We start from the raw sequence: 24,453 nt of genomic DNA on the forward strand, positions 1-24,453 counted from the left end.
TCTTAGAACATCTGAACGTTTATTGCTCAAAGTGAACACACAAAAATCACCATTTCACAAGGTAGTGAACTTCTACCGTGGATATGCGAAAAACATCTAAGAAACATTAGTCTGTAAACAGGAGATGACTAAGCCACATGAGTAATTAGGGCTGGGTCACAACATTTACAAAATATCTGCAGAATGTTTATATGATCACTAATGAGTACAGTGGCATCAAGGAAATAACTCGTTACTCAGAGAAAAATGACAATACACAGGAAAGATTTAAAGGTATAAAAAGAGGCTTCAAAATGAAAGAGTGTGTAACACTTTTGTTTAATACACAAAATTTCCAGTCAATATCATCATCAGCATCTGACATGTTATTTCATCAAACATCAAAACCATGATACGTTTCATTTACACATGCCTCTGTCTTTGGATTCATATTCTAATAGGATCTCAGAATTAATAAAATATCTGAGTACAATTTAGGGCAAATAATTAGAAATTATTCAATCAATGTTTAGAATCAATTAATTCATGTGTATATATATATATATATATATATATATATATATATATATATATATATATATATATATATACACAAAGAATTAAAGTATTATGTTAAGTTATAATTGAATTAATAACTTTGATAAATCAATTTTCATATTGGGCAAATAATGTCAAAATCTTTTAAGTACAAGAGGCTGAAAAAAAAGACTCCCTGTGAAATAGCCCTGCATTGTACTGGTGGCTGTTGCCCCCTAGTGCCAATCAAAGCATAAAACAGATGAAGTACGTACATGGTATTCTCTCACGCAGTAACAAAAAAAATAGAATTGATAATGTGTGTCCAAGGCACCCAAATTAAGGCACTGTTTTTCATCAATTAGAAATCCACTTATAAGAAAAACTTCTGAGACCATATGGATTTTGTTGTGATCGTGGGTGGAAATTTTCATTTACTTTGAATAACTAGTAAATTCCTTTAGTGTGTTTGTATAACACTTAACAGATTGAGTTCAAATTCTATCACCATTTTCTCAGTTCCCAGTAAAATCTGTATGTGTAGAGAAGGCACCAGCTGGACATGTAGAAGCAGGAGAATTGTGAGAGGTCACTGGTACAGTGTGAGCTGCTTCCTGCCAGCAGCAGGCACGATTGAGTACGGACAGTGTGGAAAGACAAGACAAACAACTGAACCTGAAACTGTTTACAGTTATACGTACCATGGATTACTTGCAATGTAACATGGATCTATGCAAATTAAAAATAATTAACATGGTGGTATATTTATAAGCTACTGAATAAGCTTAAATATAAGATTTAGTTAACGATCAAATGTGGATAAAGTTGCGCACATGGTGTGATGCACTGAAATAAGAAATTTGAGAAAGATAAATATATATGGCAAAAGAAAACTGAACCGTAGTTTTGAAGTGCCCAGAGTCATGGTAGAAACAGGGACTGAAGTAATGAAGCCAATAGCATAGTAGATCTCTGGTTTTTTGTTGCTACTGCAACAAACAAGTACATAATACATCATCTTTTTCAGTCATCTCCTGGCTTCATCTTCATTTGAGCCTGCATTTGAGCAATCATCTGCTGCATGCGTCTCAGCTGTGGACAGAGGGTGAAATATCATTTAGACTGATAATGAGAGTGTAACATACTAACATGCTGTCTCACCATGAGTCAGGAAAACTCTTTACAATCCAATACCCACTATTCACTACCCAAAAAATGTAACTTCTAATGCTCTTCTAACATATAATCTAATATACAGTATAAAAGAACTAGCTGTGTTGAGTCAAATGTGAGTAAAAATGTGTTTTACTTACACATCTTCACATTAAACTATACTGTAGTTCTGGACTGAAATATAACGACCATGACAAGCACAGAGTGACTGGGATCCTAAATACAGATTCTGCTGAAAACAGGTTATTACAGGCTTTCATGAATACACACTATATGACAAGGAACATATATGACGATGAAGGAAAGCCTTTAGAAAGACAAATCAGGTTGTGTTCTGTCAGACAGGAAGCTGATGTCATGTCCTGTGACACGTTCTACATGTTCTTGCCTTATATCTTACCAAGCCAAAGAAAAACACACTCATCATGCCTATGGAATGCAACCTTTAATCCACACAATATAAACCCTCCCTAGGTTCACCACCAAACCTCCACATATTGAGGGGTGAGAGCATGCATGAGTCAGAAGGCACAAAAGTTTTTCTAATAAACCTTCCAAAACTTGCTCAAACAGAAAATAATAATAGTTCATTGTTTGTTTATTTTTTTTAAACTTTTAACTGAACTGCTTCAATAATATGGCACAGATGTTAAATTCATGATAAAAATATCCTAATAAATGTTACTGTACGTATGTTATCTATATGCACAGCATCAGTGCTAAGCATGACTCACAAGGGCCCAGCCTCGGCCAAACTGTTTCAATTAACTTGTAATTTCATTGTCTGTACCGCTTATCCGATCTATACTCGGGTCACGGGGAGCCTGTGCCTCAGGCATCATCGGGCATCAAGGCAGGATACACCCTGGATGGAGTGCCAACCCATCGCGCGCACACACACACACTCATTCACTCACACAATCACACACTACAGGCAATTTAGAGTCTCTTTGGACTGTGGGAGGAAACCGGAGCACCCGGAGGAAACCCACCCACCCACACAGTGAGCGGGAGCGAGACTCAGTCCCAGGACGCTGGAGGTGTGAGGTAAACGTGCTAACCACTAAACCACCGTGCCGCACCGTTTAACTTGTAATATGTAGCTTAATTTGTGTCACCTTATAAAGTACAATAGATGATGATGTTATAGGAAAATAGTTAATGAAATTTATAGTGCATATATTATAGTACAGTTCATGTACGTTTATTATTATTATGCCAGTTAAACCTACTGAAACTAAAAAACCTTTTTGTTTCATGTGTCTTCGTACTGATCCAGTAGATATTTTTTTAAACTCTATATATGGCTGTATATATTTTAGTTGTATATATTGTGTATAAAGCAACTGAATGAAAGAACCAGTATAACGTGATGAAAAATGACTTACCTCAGCCTCCTTTTCCATTAAGATCTGATCTTTGTCCAGCACTTCATCCTCAACTGACCTGTAAAAGGCAAAAAGCTTCTTTATACTTTATTCACCAATGAAAGCAGTCCCCGACTTTTCAGAGTATGTTTACTATGCTTGTTTTCATTTAATTTGTGCAGGGTTGGAAGGTAACTGTTCTGGTTCCTGTAATAGGATGAAGGTGTATTTAGGATTTATAAGATGTACTTTATGAGACTGTAAATTTTTTACACCTGCACCTGGTAGTGAGGTTTTGTGTGCTTATACCATACCTGCCAGCTCGCTTCAGTCTCTCTGAGCGGAAATTCTCATAGTGTAGGTCCTGAGTCACTTCCTGCAGGTCCTGCATATGAGTCCTACACAGACACACACACCTTTACCATTTTAATTTACTATTGATTATTCGCACATCCTTCTTGTGTGTCTAGTGAATTTATGCAGCTCAATGTCCAGCAGAGGGTGCCACAGTATACTTCTGTGTAATACTAGAGTCACAAGTAAAAGTGATGCTTGGGGGGAAAAGAAAAAAAAAAAGACTTTTAAAAGCCATCTATACGTACACCAGCATGGTGCGCAGTTTGAGGAAATCATTGTGTTCAGGATTCTCCACTTCCACCACACCCCAAGGGTACAGACGCCCTCGAATCTTCTTCCCCTTCACCTCAATCAGCTGGTTCGAGCCAATCACAGCAAAAGGAATACTGGCCTAGATCACATACAACAAATGTTTAGATAACCGACAGCATGAAATTACTGTTGTAAGAATGGAAAGCCACCTGACCTTTAAGACACGGGTCTGCTCTTTGAACTCCTCGTCCTCATCAGAGTCTGCATCAGGGAGCTGGTAGATGCGGATGCCATGCTCACTAATCTCATCCAGGATCTAGATAGGGAATAACATACAGCAAAGGATATTACAGCAAAAATAACTGCAACTGTAATGATTCCATACTTACATATGGAGAAATTACAGTAACAGATTTATTGCATTGACTCTTTTCCAAAACCCAAACTGAGTAGATTCTGTTGAAGAAAACTAATAAAACCTACAAAGCAGATGTTTTCACAGCAGGATACTTCTGGACGATAAGAAAGAATGCTTAACGATTCTGCATTCTTTCACTTGATTTGATCTGAATCCCCTTTTCAGCAACAGGTCACAGCAGCAATCTTCGCAATGTTTTAGAACAATCTCTGATAGCGAACATCTATGCCATCAGTATAATGTACCACGAAAAGCTCAATCAATCAATAATCATTCCTGAGATTAGATTCAGCTGATAACAGCTATTAGTATTGAATTCTCAATTAATCTCAGTTTATAAGATCCAAAAAAAAGAAGAAGAGAATTTACCACATCCTCATGCCAGGAACAGGATGTGCTGCTTACATGGCCCTGTATTTCAACAAAATTGTAATTATTTTTATAAGAAGAGCTTGTGCGTATCTCTGTGAACACACCATGTCTCCCACTATACGCCATGCAAGCCTAACACTCTACTTGTTCAGAACCTTTAAGAAAGTCTCCTATACTTCAGATACACCTGTGGGGATCAGACACAATCATTTATTTTTCCTAACATCAAAGTTAGAACAGCAGAGCCATGTTCACAATGCTATTTTGTAGTGGCAGCCAAGAACACCACCAGCAGACTTTTCCTGACATTCTGAACACTTTCATGTTCTCTCAGCAAGGACAATGTTTCAAAAGGGCAGAATCCCCCCCACTCCCTATGTCCTATCAACAAATCTCCTCCTGTTATGAGGAGGCTTATTTTCATAGCATAGAGATAAACCCACCGGGACTGCGTGTGTGTGAGTGCTCGTGTGGGTGTCATTGTTGTCTGGTCCAAGTCCAAATAAACATGATACGTCATCTGGATGGAAAGCGTGACCATAAACATGGTTTAGTGAATCAAATGACATGTACGGAAGCCTAGAGAAAGAGAAAGAACGGAAGAGGCAAAGCACAATATGATATGAGCAGAAGGAAAGGAAACTACAAAGGAAAAAAGAAAGAAAAGAAGGAAAGAATAAAAAGAATCAAAGTACTTGAAGCTTAAAGTGTGCTTCCCTCCAGGGACAAAAGACAAAAGCCCACAGCTCAGTGTGATCACAGAGACACATCTGCTAAAGGGATAAAACTACAAAATACAACAATTTAGGCAAACCAGTACTAATGACTTTCTGAACTAAAGCAAGAATTCAGCATGGCTTTGTACCACAACTTTCTGAATAAGATATATTAGAACTTCAAATTACTTCCAATAAAAGAAGGCTTTAACAGCACTTTAAGACAAGGCCCAAAGCTTTCCAGTCTGTTTGGGTTGGCTGGTGAAGGTTACTGGATTGTAGACAATGGGGGCAGAAGTCTTTCCAGTCTCTCCACAAATTGAAAAGGGAAGTGAGGCTCACCAATTCTATTGGTGATTTGTTTGCTAAAGGATGCATTATGACTTACGATTGTGTTTGTGGAGCAAGACTCTGTATGTATGTAGTGAGGAAAGAGATTACAGGAGTCAAAAGATCCTCAGATAAGCATTTTCAAGAAAGTCGTGAGAAAAGGTCTATGAAGGTTTGTCCCCCAGACTTACTACTAAAAGCAGGTCTTAAGGCAAACAATGATTACAGTATTACAGTATGTACTGTCTTTGTGTCGGAGCAGTAATTAGAGCAGAACAGCATTAGGATTGATAAGCTGAATGAATACTATGCACAGTGGAGCATAATCCTTTGTTGAGTAGCTACACATTGTGTTGTTCAGTACTGTGAATTCTCTGTCAAAACTAGCAACAATGGTGAACAAGGCTCTATTCTTAGTGTACAGCATTTTCCCCCAAAAAAAGCTTTGAATTTGGACTGGCAGGCTATATTTGACTTTCATACAAACACACACAACACAAACACAGGGTTTTTTACCACAACCCATTATTACTGTACAAACAGGGATTTTGCCATGCAATGCAAAATAGCCTTTTCACACTTTGGCAAGACTCAGCATGAGCTTACTGCCACACACATACACCCACACATACCTCACAGTCGTAGGAGGTGTCTGACTCACACATAAGCAATGAATCACAAAATAATCTTAAAGTTTAAAAACTTTTCTTTTTTTTTCATTTATCAGGCAGATGACGTATAGTATTTACATGATGTTGGCTTCCCAACCCTTAGAACAATACTTGGAAGTTCACAGAACAAGTTAACATTGCCGAGCACAAAAAGAATGAAAGAAGAGTGAAGATGCATCTTAGAGTCTCTGCAGCAGGATTACTGAAACCTCAACAAGTATCCTAGAACAGTGCAAGCCAAACTTCACCGCTTAATGGCTGACTGTGACAAAAGCACATCCTGGTCTTTCCCTCTTTGTTCGTCAACACTGGATTTGATCACTCAATATCTTGCGGCCATTCAGAACATTTAATTCCGACTAGTGTGTGTATGTAACAGCTTGTGTTAGAGATATGTTAATCTGGCGCCTCCTAGACAGCAGGGTGCAGGAGACACTTACACAGGCAATATCAACAATATATATGTGTGGTGTGTGTGTGTGCGCACACCATGTAATTAATGATTTTACCGTTTCAGAAATATCAGCACGGTGTTTTCAAAGCATGAATAAAGAAACAGATCTCCAGCAAGGATATTTTCATTAACAAAAAACTTGGCTCTGTAAAATGGGAGACTCTATAAAGTAACAAACTTTCTCTGGAGATCCTATTACCAGACAGATTAAATTACAGTTGTGAAGGGGATGGTGAAGTCACTAGGTGTATGTGTGCAATGGCTATTTATTGTTTTACTGTGAGCAAATACAGTGAGAATGTGGCCACATTCCAAGGTGCAATCACTCTGTAGGAGAAGATAAATCAGTGCTCACAGGAATAAGCCCTCATTTCAAAAGTTAGATGCTGAAAGAAGGTAAGTGTGAGGTGAGGCACTGTCTATACACAGGATGTGACCTCATGATCTCACTAAGTTCATGTTGCTATAGGTGTGACACTGTTATTAAGTTTCCCATGTAAGTGGCCATAACACTAATCTTTTTCCTCATGCTTGTGCCACAATGAGCTAATAGACATATTTCAAGCCTTCCTTAAAAACAAAGAACAGTACTTAAGAGTTCACAAACACGCTCAAAAACACACGCACACCTTTTGGGATTTTGCAGGACTGACATATATTGGTGTACTCAAGTCAAAGGACAAAGGGAGGAAAGCTTTAAAGGCTCAGCAATGGACAACAACAATAGAAACAAAATTTCACACACTAAGAAAATGCTGCTCACAGTTTAGTCAGGATATGTAAGGAAATGTAGCATTGTTTTCATGCTCTTATGTATGAATCCAAAAATCAACTGAATAAATACTGGTAACAGTTTCAACAACGACTCCTCACTCAACTTGTCTCCATTCTTCAGAACCCCACAGAGACCATCAATATTATGTTTACACATTGTTGAAGCAAATTAATTCTTCTACAGAACAATGATGAACACATTGCAAAGCTTCATTTTCTTTCATTTTTTAAATATAAATACAACACTGTAATGATACTTATATGCATATGCACATGCACAGGGCACTCTGCATGGTGCTTCAAAATATACAAATTGCAAAAGCAGGACGTTAATGTGAGCCAAGTGGTAGTGAAACATCCCCAGAGTGCTTTATGAGCTATGACCTCAGTCAGGGAAACTGTTGCTACGTGTGGCCAAACTCTGATAAGAATCCAATACAGCGCTGCCCACATCCACTCCACCAACTGCTTAGACATACAGCAAGAATGCCTTTTTTTTTTTAAATGAGAAGAAAGGGAATGTATAAGTAAAAAGAGGGTTTTTGTACTGTGAAAAAGCAGGTGAAATATTTAAAATGAATAATTATCAAAATCATTGCATATACCGGGTTGTTTGTTATACTGCCGGTTTGGGGTGTCAACATTCTGGCAAACCTTGCAGCCACACTGACATTATCAAAAACAAAGGAAGACTCCCCCCCTTATTCAGCCTTTCATTGACCTGGTCAACTGCACAGAGGGTGATGCCAGTTTGTTCAATTTCCACATCCTCTGTAGAAGGTCAAATTATAATAGAAGATCTAGAATGCACTTACAAGACATTTCTAACAATAACACTACATCTAATAGCTGGATGTCCTCCCTACTGGAGGGAAGGTCAACAATCCTCTACCTTTAATTTTTTTGTTGAAAAACAACAGGCATATAACTGATTTGAACTGAGTCGTCTATGATAGTGTGTACGGCTTTTAGCTGCTGGAGAATAACCAAGTGGGGTAATCAGGATGTTCCTCTATTGACATGGATATATGAATGTATTATTCCACAATTATGAAGACAAAAGTCATTGACTGAAGTTTGACGGATGTTTTCCAATCCATTTTTCCATAAAATAACAATTTTTAAGACAATTGTATAATTAAATTTATAATGACCAAATTAATTCAAACTCATAACCCACAGTGTGCATTGGCAAGACATACAGCATCAAAGCTGCAGGAGACAGACATTGATGAGGCATGAGCTCATGCTTGGCTTGCTGTCTTACTGTGGTTAAAGAGCGACACAAGGTTTGCTGAGCCAACCAGAGGACATCAATGCAAGGAAATGGACTGACTGATTACAGGAAGACAACTCAGACTACACCAGCCTAATCTTATAACCCTCTACTACGACCACCATGAGCCAATACAGACATGATTACACACATTGCAAACCAATGACTGCAACACGGGTCAAATGGTCTTCAAAACAAGACTTCAGAGTCTTCATGCTCTTTAATGCAAGTGTGGCCATATAATAAAAATATATTAATTATCCCACAGGTCCAGTGAAACCTCCAGTGCACTCGCCCAGTTTTATGTTTTGTTTGCTCATAAACCTAACTGCTCAAGTCAAAGAGTAATTTAATAACATATGGCAAAATAATTTGCTTTTCAAACTGCATGTACATTATCATGATACTGTTCTAACAAAATTTATCATAGCACATTATGCCTGGACCCTGAACAAAAAGTCAGGGTCCAGGCTGCTAGCTGCTTTTGAATAAAAGATGCGGCATTCTGTTCTAACATCGCATGCCTCTCAGCAAAAATATTTGAGTCTGGTTAATATATTTATTAAGTCTTGATATATTTGTTTATACTTTAACTGTATGACTATTACTTACAGTAGATAAACTATATGACACGTGCACTGAATTTTATTAATTTTTTTCTGTGCAAGTTGATGTCATCCGTACATGAAAGCTTACTTTTTGCTGAAGTCAATAAAAAGTAGGGTTTGTTTCTATTTCTTGGGTTCTTGAACCTACTTGTTTAGTAGACAACTATGAATAAGACAAAACTAACAGCCCAAACACAAAGTCTGCATGTCAAAAATCTAGCATCCAGGCTACTAAACAGTGGGAAATCAAAATACATAATTTAAGCTCATTAACACAGGGGACAACAAAGACAAATCTTTCCTTTTTTTGCAGAACACCGAAGACATTTGGATTTGAGATCAAAAGATAAATATTAGACAACAGATCAGCTTTCATTTCCTGAGCTATACATATAGATGGCCATCTAACAGTCCAGTCTGCCTTAGTAGCAGACTACTCAGTTTTAGGTGAGCACAGTGATCTGTTATGTATGTTTTTTTCTTCAGTCTCCCCTTCAAGAGGTGAAATGCTGCTCAGTAGGGTTAAGGTCTTGTGATTGATTTGGCAAGTCTAATACTCTCCATTTTCCCCCCTAATGAAGTTCTTTGTTATGTTGGCAGTGTGTTTTGGGTCATTGTCTTACTGCAGGATGAAGTTTTCTCCCAATGAGATTTCTTTGTAAATTGGCAGAGAGAATGTTTAGACTTCTGAATTTGTCATGATATATCATCAGTAAAGATTAGTGATCCTAATAAACTCATAAACATGCAGTTTTTGCACATAACACTTATCTTATTACTTATCTTATTTTTCATATAATTCTCCATATTTATTCCTTAAATCTCTGTATTTAATATTTTTTTTCTGCAATATTTTGTTAAATTGTGTAATATTTTGTTATTTGATATATTTTTGTACCCTAATTTGGGTTTTTTTTTTAGTATTTTTGTTATATTCCTTCCTATTTTATCTATTACCTGTTTTTGTGGATACTGCTGGAAGCTGTGAATTTCCCTTTGGGATGAAAAAAGTGTCTGTCTGTCTGACAAGCAGCCATGCAAGCCCATGACACTACCTCCACCATGCTTGACCGTGCTCATTGCTCATATGTTTAGGATCTTGAGCAGATCCTTTCTTTCTATACACTCTGGTCTTCATCTTAGTTCCAGACTTTTTGTGGTTCATCGCTGCATTTCTTTGTGAATTCACTCTGGTCTTTTGATTCTTATTAATGAGTGGTTTATATCAAGTGATATGGTGTCTTTATTTCTGCTCTCAAAGTCTTCTTTGAAAGGTAGATTTTGATACCTTTAACTTTGGCCTGTGGGGGTTGCTGTTGATGTTACTACTTGTTGTTTTGGGGTTTTTCATCACAGCTCTTACAGTTTGTCTGTTGTTTTCCTTGGCTGACCTCTTGGGTGTCTGATTGTTAGTAAATCAGTGCTTTCTTTCTTTTGCAGGACATTCCGAATTGTTATATTGACAACTGGCTATTACCAATTGTTTGTGCAATGTCTGTGATTGATTTTTCTTCTCTCAGCTTAAAATGTCTTGCTTTCCTCCCATAGACAGCTCTCTGGTCCTAATTCTATTTAACAACAAATGCAATCTGCACAGCCAGAACCCACGGCTCAAACCAGGAGCAGCCATGTGCGACGTGAAGAACGGGTGTCTGGGGGGTTGTCCGCTGTGAATGGCCTCAGGCTCTTGAGTGCTAGTGTTTGAAGGACTAATCCGCCAGTTGCTTTTCAAAAGTCTAAATCTTATTAGAGCCTTTTGCTCTGCTTTTGCAATGTACTACAACTAATGACGAACAACCAACTGAGCTATCTAATTACAGAAATAATTTCAATATTTTGACTGAAGTTCTGTCACTATGTAAAACATGGCTTAGTTCTGATATTATCTAGATATTTTACAGCTGTATAAAAAAACATAGAACAAATCTTTTGACAAAAATGGGTTCTTGAAACACAAACAATACAAAATATCAAATATAACAACACTATTAAAATAATATGCACCCACTATTAAATACTGTTACAATTACAAACACACCTAATCCACAAAGATAACCCCAAAAGGATTATAGAGTTTCTGTTTAATCTGAGTGCAACACCCACTGCAACAGGTTAGGGAAGAAGAGGCAGATTAGACTAAGAGAAAATCCTAATTACATTTTTCTTTAAACATGTGGTGCTGACACACACACACACACACACACAGAAAAGTTCTACAGAGAGCTACACATTCCAACCTCCTGACTACAACATAAATATGTACCCTACAAAATGGCTGTACTAAACAAAAAATAAAGCAAAATGAAGCTGTAAAACAGACCATCTAGATTATGCCCTTTAGATTATTGTAGAATTACTGATAAGAGAAGAAGGTTGATTAGGCAATGCCAACATTATCCACAGTATGTAATCCATCTGCTCAAAAACACAGTCGGACTATGGGCTAGCATCCAGCTACACAGCACTGCTGGTGATTAACAGTGCTGGCTGTTTCTGTGTGTTCAGAGGGCAAAGGGAAGCATCTGCAAAAATTAAAGGAACTCTACTGCTATCCGGCAAGGAGTGCAGGCGCCGCCTCTACAACAGAGTTGTCCTAAGACTAGAGTGGCAGGACCACGATTAACAAAAACATCTCATACGCACACACACACACACCTAGTAGAAAGTTTAATTTCTCAATTGGTATTTGTGGGAGTAAGATACACACTCACCCTCCGCTTCAAGCGGTCCCTCTCTCGGAGCGTCAGAGTGTCAGCTTTTGCGATTACAGGGACAATGTTAACTTTGCTGTGGATGGCTTTCATAAATTCAACATCCAGTGGCTTCAGTCTGGAACACACACAAAGGCTTAATTTATATCTATATATCTACATCTATCTACATCTATCTATCTATCTATCTACATCTATCTATCTACATCTATCTATCTATCTATCTATCTATCTATCTATCTATCTATCTATCTATCTATCTATCTAAAATTTATTTATTTAGATAGATAGATAGATAGATAGATAGATAGATAGATAGATGTAGATAGATAGATAGATAGATAGATAGATAGATAGATAGATAGATAGATAGATAGATAGATAGATAGATAGATAGATAGATAGATAGATAGATAGATTTAAATATGAATGAAACGTGGCTACTGAGGTTAAGGCTTGGGCTAAATTTAGCCTTCATCATCAGCATTAATATGTTTTTCAGTGCAGGGTCCACACGAGGATAGTAAGACAAAGGTGTGATTTATTTTACCCGTGTCCAAATGGAGATATGAAATAGAAGCAGCAGTGAACTCTGTTGTCCACAATGTGTCTGCGATTCAGGCCACTTTCATCATGCAGGTAGCGTTCAAACTGATTGTCAATGTACTGGATGATGGTCTTAAAACTATATGAGAACAAGATAAAAGTAGATAAAATAAAATATATCAATTATGACAATAGTATTGTAGTCCTGGACTTGTTATTACATTTACATATTCAGTTAACTGACAGAGGCTGAAGGCACAGTGATACAAAGCATTTAGACATGTCCAACCTCATGTGCAAAGGGCCAGTGTGACTGCAGGTTTTCGTTCCCAAGCAAAAGCCACGACAGAAAGATGACTGAAGGCCAAGCTCAACTGATTAAACAGGATGAATTAGCTGTTTAACTTGAATGAAAACCTGAAGCCATTCTGGCTCTTTTCAGACAAGATTAGATAAGCTATAAGAATTCATAATCTAAAACAAAACAGGTTTGTCCTAGTGGTCTAGAATAGATAAAAGATACAAAAAAGTGGACAGTACAAAAAGTATTATCCTACAAATGGATCTGAAGAGGTAGGTCTTTAAACATGTGGAAATTTGTTCTGCAACCTGCTTGAACTGGGTCAACTGTGTGAAAACTGAGAATCCTCACTACCTATCCTATAAGGACCAATTATACAAGTTCATCTTATGGCAGGATTTTCACATTTTCTGACTTGAGATTTGACTTCAAATTTACTTTGGGAAACATGGACTTTTTTCTGACTAAATTTACTAACAGATTGCATCATTACCAGGGATGATATAGACAGTCCCTTCCAAAGGTACTGGAACGTGACAAGGCAGATTATCCATTCAAATGTCTCTGACAAATTCTTGTGTGTGTCTAATTACTTTCAGATCAATGACTTTTGATTATAGCTGGATATGAGTGCTGCTCTCATTTGACCTGACATGAAAAAAACACTATAAAACAATAGTGTTTGAATCATGCCTTTCGTCAGTGGTGAGCAGAGAGGATTTTTTTCAGCCATGCTACTGCTATGATTTTCTATCAAGACTCCAAGCTCAAGTTCCAAACACCAAAACAAACCAGACATCCACACACTCACTGACCAGTCTTGACTGTTGATGGCATCTCCATATCCAGGAGTGTCCACCACGGTGAGGCGAAGCTTCACCCCCCTCTCCTCGATCTCCACCGTTGAAGCCTCGATCTGCACTGTGCGCTCAATCTTCTCTACAATAATCATGAACAAACAAAACCACCAGTAACTGTCTGACATTTTTATACTGTTTAAATCCTCACCTGACTGAAGGGAATGAAGCATTGACAGGTGAACAATTAAGAAATTGACATTTAAAAATGAAACAAATTTAGAATTCAATAAAATTAGGAAAATTAAAATAAAACACGGTAAATTACATGTTTCCATTAATTAATGGGAGGAGAAATTCAAAAGACCTCCAGCCAGTCATGGTGTTGGTGTTGAGAGAATCTGTCCATTTGATGAACCAAGTTACTTTGATGTGACAAAAGGACTGCCACCAGACATCATGCACGACTTATTAGAAGGCATAATACTTGTAGTAGTCAAAAGTAGATTCATGTAAGGCACACAGAGAAAAGCATATGACTATAAAGAAAATTAATGCTGAATTGAGTCATATTTGCCATAGGTCAAAGTGATAGAGCAAACAAACCAGCTGTCCCAGCTGTCTGACAAAATTAAACAGAATTCAAGCATTTCAGGATCAGCCTCACAAAAATGGTGCTTATTTAGGCCTTTATCTTTTTTGATTGCACACCACATTCCACGCAATTCCAAATACTGGAATATTTATCTTCTGTCTTGAGAAATTGCAGATATTGTTATGGCCACAAAAGTAAAAAGAGAAAGTCTTCCTATATTTAACATGAAAGTGAGAAGTTCTTACAAGAGTTAAAAGATGTATTTGACATTATCACATCAAAGTGTCACTATCTAATACGTTATGCGAGACTTACTCCATTTTATGGTCCGCTGCATGCTCATTGGTGCACGCACTTTGAAAGCAAGCATCAGTACTTTAAGAATGTATCTAGCACTTCATTAACATCACTTCTTTAAGCAAAAGACACAAATACAAACATTGTTGGGAGTTTTCGGCAGCAAGCATGTTGGATGATTATGAAAAAGTTACCAGAAAAAGCATGAGCACTACATTTAAATCTTTACCCAGCGAGCTTCAAAATGCACTTAAGTGTCACGAAAAATTTCAGTCCATTCATTTTGCAGGTAAAACACTTAGCCGTATGAAAGAGGTTTGTGTAAATAATGTATAATATGCCACCATAGATGTGTTTGTTATTGATGTGCATACAGGAGGTTCTTTATTCTTTCAGGTTAAGTATGTTTTATACGTAGATACATTGTAGATACTGTGTGGAAATCTGTTGCTCCCACAATCGTTTGATTGTTATTTTCATACATTTCATGTTTCATATGACAAGGACTGGTTTTCTATGATGCCAGGGGAAGAACCGGACTACCAGGCACTTGACTTACATATAGTTGATGATCTTTTGTATGTAGGAACCATATATGCATAGTCACTAACCTACAAAACATAGTGTGCACAACTCATTACAATGTTTTTGATGCTTTTGCCAAAATTTCATTTCTACTTTAAAGTTAAGTAAATTAAATGTTAAGTAAATACAAGGGTATTGGGGGGAAAAGTGTTATGTACAAATTGTGAAAAGTTTTATTTTGTAGATCAGAAAATGTTTTATATACTATAACATTTTTTGTGAAAATGTATTTTGTGAAATGTCTTTGAAAGAAGTTTTATTTTGTTCAAATATTTTTGAAATCTTTATTGTGAACTTAAAATATGAATTTACAAAAAAAGAAACCAAGGGTTTAACTTTGTTTTGAGGAGTTGGGGGTCACGAAATTGGGGGAAATGTTTTTGATTTGAAGCCCATTTCCTGCATTTACATACATTTAGGGACTATGGTGATACACATCCAGGAAATAATTAAGTTGATTTTAATAATAAATTCTTTCTTTATTTTTTTATAGGGGCCGATCACCAAGACTTGAGAGAATCATTTTATAAAGTCAAAAATGTTCACCATTAATGTCTTGTGTGTGAATAAAATTTAAACAATGTGAGACTCAATTTCCACTGTTAAGAAAACTTTTATTTTAAACTAACCGCTGTAGCTGAAAATGTAAAATAAATCACTTGTTGCACAGGACGTTTGTCAGAGAGACATCCACCAAACCGCAGAGGTTTAGAATAGAAAAAGCAAAAAGCTTTTATGAACTGTGTGTTGAATCACTATTTTGTAATATCTATCTGAATACTATTTTACAGATAGAAAGCAGCAACATTAATATGTAATTATATAAAAATGTTAATCATTACTTTAATAACTGTCTTTCATGCATAGACCACCACCCTTAGTTAATAAACAAATTACAATATTTACATTCCTGTTGCTAATTTTCTGTGCAGCACAAATACCTAAAGTAGACAATATGTATGCCTCCAACACTATTATAGCACGGTAGGAATAACCATCTGTTATCCTTACTTCTGTAGTCCAAAAGGATGGAAAATTAATAACAAAATAGATACTTTTTTGGTACTTATTTGGTACAGAGCATGCAAGATTGGCACACAATCTAACAAGCATAAAAAAAAATATAAAGAACATTGTCCTTTATCTATCCATTCAATCATATCTTTCTATGTATCCTAACTATCCACCTCATCTGTCCTCTGATATGAAAATGACTGAGTTATGGTTATACTGAGTCTAAAATTAAACTAGCATCCAGAGTCTGCTTGTCATACATTGCTGAGAGAAATGCACGGTTTAAAGTCAACTCGTTTTCATGCTACACAGAATCTTCATTAAAATATGATTATCCTGACCAGAGCTAATTTACTTAATCAACCAACTCACATCTCCATTCTTTATTTTCATCCATGATGACATTAAAGTCATCTGTTGCTGCTTCTGGCGTTTCATCGCTGACTGTGGCACAGCCACGATACCTGTTCATTACACCTGTCAGTCAGCTAGTTTTAGTTTGCATGCGACGTTCCTGGACGCGGACGCGTGCATTGACACAGGCAGACTCTCTGTGTCCTGCTTGCTCCTGCTCCTCTGTGTCGATGACGATGCGCAGTTAAAAAAAATCAAACGATGCATGTTAGGGGCACAAACAGGATTTTGAAAAATGTCCCAAGTGGAGATTACGCCCCTGAAGGAAACATTACTGTAAACTGGGAGAAATTGTTTAAACACATTTGATAATTAAAGTTACTGATATTAAATTAATTGCCTTTGTGCCTTAACTGTGCCAAAGTGTTCCTTCCAGAACTATTAAAGTTCTTTTTCCTATTGAACAAACAAGCACCTTCAAACATTGAACCCAAAAGGCCTTGTCACTGTGGTGGTACCTTCAAGGATAAGATTTGTACCTTTGATGAAGGTACAATATTGTATCAGCAGGTTTTAAAAAACAAAAAGTACATTTTGATTAGCCATGGTACAAACCATGTCCTTAAAGGTACAAACTGGAATGGTACAAATTTGTTTCTTTATATTGAGGTACAATTCTGTCCCATTAAAAGGTACTGCCCCAGTGACAATGGTTTGTGCCTTCTTTAGTACCTTTTTTCTGAGTGTGTAAGTAGGACAGGACAGAGGTAAAGAAAACGTACATGATGCATAAGCTGCACTTTATTTAAGCTTTCATTTATTAAGCAAATATTACCAGAGTTAACTAAAATTGTAATGTAAGATGACGTTTGTTTTTTATTATTAAAAACATCAGTTCAGGAAAATTAAAATAAGGTATAAGAAATTCTATTTTGATAATGTGCAGTTAGTTACGTTAACAATAAATTAATTACGGAGATTAGTTTAGATTTAAATAGAGCTTTAAAATATATGCATTTGTTTGGGACAGTAGAAATTTGGGTCACAACAGTGGTTTTCAGGACAATTGCCCAGGTAAGCTGATGAAAAATTGAACAGTGAAACCTTTACATTTTTTATTCTTATTTATTATTATTATTATTATTTATTTATTTATTTAGTTTATTTGTTGTTATGATCTGTAAAATGTATTGCAGGGTTGTTCTTGATATCATTTTAAAAAGTAGATTAAAAAAGTAATGTTTTAACACTCATCATTCAGACTGCAGCACACTAGGACAAAACATTGTACAGCACAAAGAAACATTGGTCCAGATCTCACTGCTCTTTTTATGTTCACTTTCTATTTGGAACCATTGCTCCTTTCCATCAGCTTGGTGTCTGTCAGTAGAGTGTATTTGGCTGTACAGTGTAATAGATCAATATTTTATTTTATAAATGTGTATTTTAGTTTGGGGTTAAACTTTTAGTATAGAAGGTTTTTTTTAAAGATATTTCGATCTTGTGGGTTGTGCTGTTTTGCTTTGCTATTTAATGGTTTCTGCAGTATGTTATAATCCATGTACCCTGTGCACTTGTACTACATAATAAACTCCTGAAGGAGTCCCTTATCTGTAAAGCTAAAGTTCCTCATTTAATTTAGTTCAGGTTTGGTCTTATTTATATTTGGGAATTAGGGTTTAGGTTTCTATTAATAGGATTAGAGTGTCACTGTCTGCTGAAGCATCTTCTGTCTTTCCTCATTGAGTTAAATTTTATCGAAGCCGATAAAAATGCAGAACATTTCTAAATGCTGTTTTCAAAAACGCTCATAAATGCAGGGATATAAAAAAGAAAAACTGATTATTCGACTACACTTAATATATATATATATATATATATATATATATATATATATATATATATATATATATATATATATATATATATATATATATATATATATAAAATTGTTTTAAATGTCTGTACTAATATTTTATTAATGATATGTGGTTAACATTAAGTTGTTTTACTTCTTTAAATATTTTTGTTATATTTTACATAGTGACTGCAAGTTCAGCTGGTGCTTTTTAAACTTTTAACCTCTAAGCTAAACAAACCTTGTACAGGAAAACTCAACAAACAGAAGGTGATTTGCAAATACAAATAAATGTATTATGTTTCAGAAATCTAAAAAGAACCCGCATCATAATTTACAAATAAATGCAATCCAGTCTACCGGTAATAAAAAAATACAAAGTGCAATGTATAAAAATACTTCTTTGTTACGAGCCTTTTTTTTTTTTTTTTTTTTAGATTCTCAAATGTGATTTCTCTCACCATTGCTCACTGAAGGTATCTTACTGGGGGTAGGTGGATGGGGTGGGAGTATTGCTTGGGGGTATTATTGGTTAATTGTTAACTGTTAAATTTGTTGCTCTGATGCAGTAGGTCTGTTGCGGAGATGTACTGTTTTTCCATTTCCGTTTGTAGGCCTCTGGTGAAAAGAAATCCATTCTAACAATGTAGTCAAAGTCCTTACACCATTTACGAAACTTTTCCCAGTCACACTGATCAAAAATTATGGTCTCAGTAGCACTGTGACCTGGTCCAGATAACCTGAAATGCACTACAACTGCTGATTCTGCGTTGAAAAAACCCTGGCTGTACAACCGTTCGACAACGACCAATACTGAATATTTTCATGTTGTAAAATTTTTTGCAAATCTCCCTAAAGTAGATTTCAACTTTTTTGGTGCATCAGGACAAGTGGCGATAGTTGCGGTCAAAGAATCACCAATATTTCACATGTAGAGAGATTAAGTATTTCAAGGGAAATACTGTATTTCTGTAATACTGCATACTGTATTTGGGGGTGTGTCAGGTGTGGGTGCTGGTGCTTTTGGGGTTGTTGATGGGTTATGGACCCCTTCAGGAGATAAACCTCCAGAGGAAGCCAGGGGTGTGGCTGTGTGAGACCCCTCCAGGAGATAAATTTCCACAGGAAGCCACTCTTAACTTCTGTGCTTTATCATTAGAAACATTATTCATATGCATATGGTTATGTGTGTGTGATTGTGGGGGTGTGGCTATGTGAGAACCCTTCAGGAGATAAACTTCCAACTTCCGTGTTTTATCAATAGAAACATTAACCATATACATATGGTTATGTGTATGTGTGTGTTTGTGTGATTGTGGGAGTGTGGCTGTGTGAGAACCCTTCAGGAGATAAACATCGACTCTTGTGACATTGACAAATCTGATTGGTTCCTAGACCTGTCAAAACAAAGTTTGACGGAATGTACCGTGTATTTTCTCTTTAGTACATATTCAACACATTTTCAGGGCCGGGGGTCTCATTTATCAAAGTGTGTATAAAAAAAGTAGTAAATTTGTGCAAAGACACACCAGACGCATAAGAAAACTGGTATTTATCTCGAACATACGTACAGATGTAAACAATCTTCACTAAAAAATCCCAAGCGTTCTAAATTGATTCTAAATTGGTGTGCTTGTGCATGGGGCATGCTTGTTTACATAAAGAAACAACGTATAAAGAAATTACCATATATGGCAAACAGCTTCCCTTTATAAAGCAGAGTGGCCTGATCAAGGTGCTGCTTGTTTCAGATAACATGAAAGATTTCAAAAGGTCTAGGAAGATGAGCTGTGACAATCAAGCAAAGATGCTGTTGCACGTAGAAGTAGAGCAAAACAAAAATGCTTTATTTGACAATGCTATATTTGGCACTTTTATCAATAGATTCTCTAATAAATAGCAGATCTCTAGTGCTGCATGTTGTGAGATGGGTACTCCATGGATCGGACTTGCTTGTCCAACACATCCTACAGATGCTCAGACTGAGATCTTAGGAATTTAGAAGTCATGCCAATATGGGCACACTGACCAGTGTTTGGCTAGGCAGCAAGCTCTTATGCACCGTGTGATCAGACCAATTTCTAGTATAGCCACCATTCATTTTCAAACAATTTGTCCTACAATAGCTTTTCTGTGGGACTGGACTAGAGGGAATACTCTTCACTCCTCACATGCATTAGAGAGACTTTACGATATTCTATAATTATGTGTGTACATTTAATTTCCCCAGTTTTAGAAACTCTGCAATGGCATAAACATTCATTTTTGCTGTCTGTTCCTCTGCTGGTTTTAGCAGTGTAATGTTTTGCAGTGTGAGTGATATAAATGAAGATAAGAGGTGTCATTATTCAAGTTGTACTTGTTTAGAAAGTGCAACAACTGTCTATTATATCTATTTTAAATGCTGAAAATGCTGGAAACATGATCAGTGTTTAAGCACTTTTGGAACTACAAAGTAATTTATTATAATGTTCAGTCAGTTAGGGGTATGTGAGCTATGTGACCTGGCTAAAACAAAGTCATGTGTAGGATTATGCTGATTAAAAGTGAGTTATTGACTTGGACTTTTAATATATATCTGACTCTCTAGGAGACTTTAGGGGGCTTTCCAATTGTGGAGATCAAAATGAAAAACTTTCTGCATTCCACCTTAAGCACTTCTGTTTTCAGAAACTTCAGTAAGTCATCTATTCAGCATTATTTTATTATTTGTAGGAGGCCATGGGGGAGAGAGAGAGAGAGAGAGAGACAAGGGAAAAATGAAAGAATGAATTAAATATTTGGGAACATTTAGGCCGTGGAAATAACAGTACCTGCTGCTCCAGGTATGTAGCGCTCTGGATAGAGGTCAGTGAGAAACAGGCTGTTGATGAGGGTGGATTTACCCAGTCCAGACTCTCCTACAAAACAAACGTTAGTCAGTCAAAGTAATGAACTCAGTTTAATTACGTGTGAGAGACTGTGTGTGTTTCTGTAACTCACCTACTACCATCAGTGTAAACTCAAAACCTTTTTTCACAGACTTTCGATGTACCTGGTTAGGGAGGTTAGCAAAGCCCACATACCCGGCAGCCTCAGGGAACTTCAACAGACAAACAAACAAACAAACAAATTACACAAATTGTGAATCTTGCCTAGATAGGCTTAAAATTATAAATGTTTGTGCTAGTTTGTAATATCCTACCTTGCTTTTTTCTCCAGACTGTGACATGCCTGCAGCTACTTGGCTAAAGAAAAACTAAAGAAACACATTCAAGCTTAATGTCTATAATGCAATTTGAAGTTATGTTTGAAATTAATGCACAGGATGGGAAACAAAACGTTTTCCCTGAAAATTACTTTCATCTGTTTTTCACCTCAGACACATTCACATTCACTGACTGCTTGAAATTGATCTCCATACACATACACACTGTGCAAAACAATGGTGAAATAAAGCCACAGGATAATGGGGGAGTGTGTAAGTCCATGAAAAAAGGGAAAGAACCATTCTGTTTATCCTTCATCTTCTTGAGACCTTTCCTACACTTACAGTCCTCCTGATAAGTGAACTACTGACGTAAATCTGATAGAAAAATTCTGCAGCATGTGCTCTTCTAAAATCTAGGTAATGTGCCAGATGTGCCATAACAGACTTGTTCAATAAGAACATTTAAAAAGGACATTATTCAACAATACAGATTATAATCATTTTAAAAGCATCAATCCTTTTAAAAGCTCAGTCATTATGTATCCAACCTTTTGTATCAAGTAGAATTGCACAAATGCATAAAAGGGAGTAATTTTAAGCTAAAGAGCAGTTTGAACAGTTTATCATCATATAATAAGAGATGTTTAATCTATTTATTTTCTACTATCTTCCTATTAAAATGTAAGCATTTAGGTTCACACTAGAATACATAGAAAAGGCACTGAGAACTGTTTTCAACAATGGGAAGTGGTCTCGAATCTTAATTTCACTAATAAAGTGAAAAACACTTTAAATGCTGCATTTGCCCATGCACACACACACACACACACGCACGCACACAAGCACACACACACACAGAGGGAGGCTCAGTAATTGCTCGCTTTCCAGTAGTGAAAACAATAATGTGGCTTTAGATTAATGAAGTGGCTCTTTTATTACCACAGTAATCACACAGAGCAGCTTCACATGAGGCACAGAATGAGAGCACAGATTTACACACACTCTTGTATTATACTAACCTGTAGGCATTATACTAATCTTTTCATTACGCTAACAAATCTAATGCATATCTACATCTTTGCTCTTCTATGCTCTGTGTAACAGCTTCTGTGTTTTTGGCACTGTAGCAAAATATCCTACACAATACATGTAATCATATTTCCCTTACATTTTTGGGAATTTACACTTTTCACACCAATAACAGGTGACCTCCAGCAGTGACCCGACTTAAAAGATTTGCTATTTCAATCATTAAGACCAAAAGGGTTGTGAAGCTCTTAACCGAATTCCTGGTGAAGCTTTCCATTGAATAAGCCATGGAAACATGTGATGGGGAACCACACATACAGTAAGCCTATTAGGGGAATTAGATCGACTGGAGACACGGACACAAGGGACAGGGACTGGTTTCCTACATCAGTCTAAATCAGCATGAAACTTTGAAATAATTGTGAACTTAGAACTTTCCTTTACCAAGTGATAAAACCTGGTTTCCCATGGCATCACAGATTAATGGTAAAACAAATTATTTTAATGTTACAGCTTGTGGCTATAACTGAGTGAGAGGAGGACCTAAAGGCTATTTTCTAGCTTACAGCACATCTAAAATAACACTAGGTGTATATACACTATTATAATTATTAAAGTGACTATTCATTTTGTCTCAATGAAAAAATTTAAATAGGAGCTTCTCGTTTCTGCAGCTGGTAATGTTGCCGACACATAACATCATTTTAACTTAACAAGATTGTATTGGCTATGCTAGAGAACATGGTGCCCTGTAATGGATTAGGGTCCTACACCCACTATTCTGACAATAGGCTCCAGACATACAGCAACTCTGACCAAGATAAAGCAGTTTCTGAAGATGGATGGATGATGAAATCTAAACAAGCATTGTATTTTTGATTGTAAATAACACACTACGGACTGCACTGATCCATTACAAATCTGCACCCGAAAGGAAATCAGCTGTTTTCTTTCAGATCTCTAAATGAGAACTTATATTGAGATGAGCTAGAATCACTTAACTCATAGAACACTTTTGAACAGTACTCAAAGCTGCTAGCCTGTATCAGCAGGATATATGCACTGAACTGCTGCCACATGATTGGCTGGTTAAATATACACGAATGTGTGGCTTTACAGGTGTTCCCAGTAGAGTGTTCAGTGTATTACTTAAAAAAAATTACACATAAATGGTGTCACTCCAAACACTGTGCTCTACGGCAATGAGGCTATGTGTACAAAACATTCGAAATGATCCAAACCCACTTCTGTAATAACACCAAACTTTTCAATCTGCCCCTCCTTTAAGATACATCCAGACCACATAACTCTGGCCAAGCATAATCTTTCTCTGTGTGGTATTTAACATCAATAATACGAAATCCACATAAGGTCTGAAATATAGATGGGAGATAAACCTGCTATATAGTAGATTTCACTGGGCCTTCAAGACTTTAGCCTGACCGCCTAAAGCGCCCACACCCTGTTTTTAGGGGCACTTCTGTTAGCACTGGGACAGCTGAGGAATGTTAAATAAACGCACTTACTTACTAACTCAGAGAATATCGGTGTTTAATAAATGTTTAACCGTGTGTAATTATGATGATTTGTAAACTGTGAGAGCTGTTCGTAGTAACTTTTTTTTTCTTCCGTACGCAACATACAATGCTACAATATTTCACTGGACTCAACTCTCCGCCCAGGCAGCGCACGCAGGCTAACTCAATTCATTTTCAGTGCCTAAGAAGCGCTTACCTCGATGTAAACTTCTGACAATAATACAAAAGACAGACTTCTCTTCTTCTCCTCCCTTATATTCTCACTTTTCCCAGTACAGTCCAGGGGATCCGGAAACCTCTGCAAGTCCGCCTCTGTCCCACAATGCCGTTCAGTCCCTGACACCGGAGTAGAGA

General features: G+C 36.7%; 1 protein-coding gene across 1 annotated transcript; it reads right to left on the reverse strand.

The window, feature by feature from the left end:
- On the reverse strand, positions 1-24,453 carry zgc:63587 (uncharacterized protein LOC393431 homolog). Its single transcript, XM_058389373.1, has 12 exons — positions 24,296-24,453; positions 21,527-21,580; positions 21,325-21,424; positions 21,156-21,242; positions 13,658-13,781; positions 12,546-12,680; positions 11,996-12,113; positions 3,880-3,981; positions 3,659-3,804; positions 3,371-3,454; positions 3,078-3,135; positions 1-1,608 (listed from the first exon to the last, which is right to left on the reverse strand). Exons 2-12 carry the CDS (start codon positions 21,551-21,553, stop codon positions 1,540-1,542), a joined length of 1,050 nt encoding a protein of 349 aa, XP_058245356.1. The 5' UTR covers positions 21,554-21,580; positions 24,296-24,453; the 3' UTR covers positions 1-1,539.

Source organism: Hemibagrus wyckioides, linkage group LG05, assembly GCF_019097595.1.
Source record: "Hemibagrus wyckioides isolate EC202008001 linkage group LG05, SWU_Hwy_1.0, whole genome shotgun sequence".
Lineage (NCBI taxonomy): Eukaryota > Metazoa > Chordata > Actinopteri > Siluriformes > Bagridae > Hemibagrus > Hemibagrus wyckioides.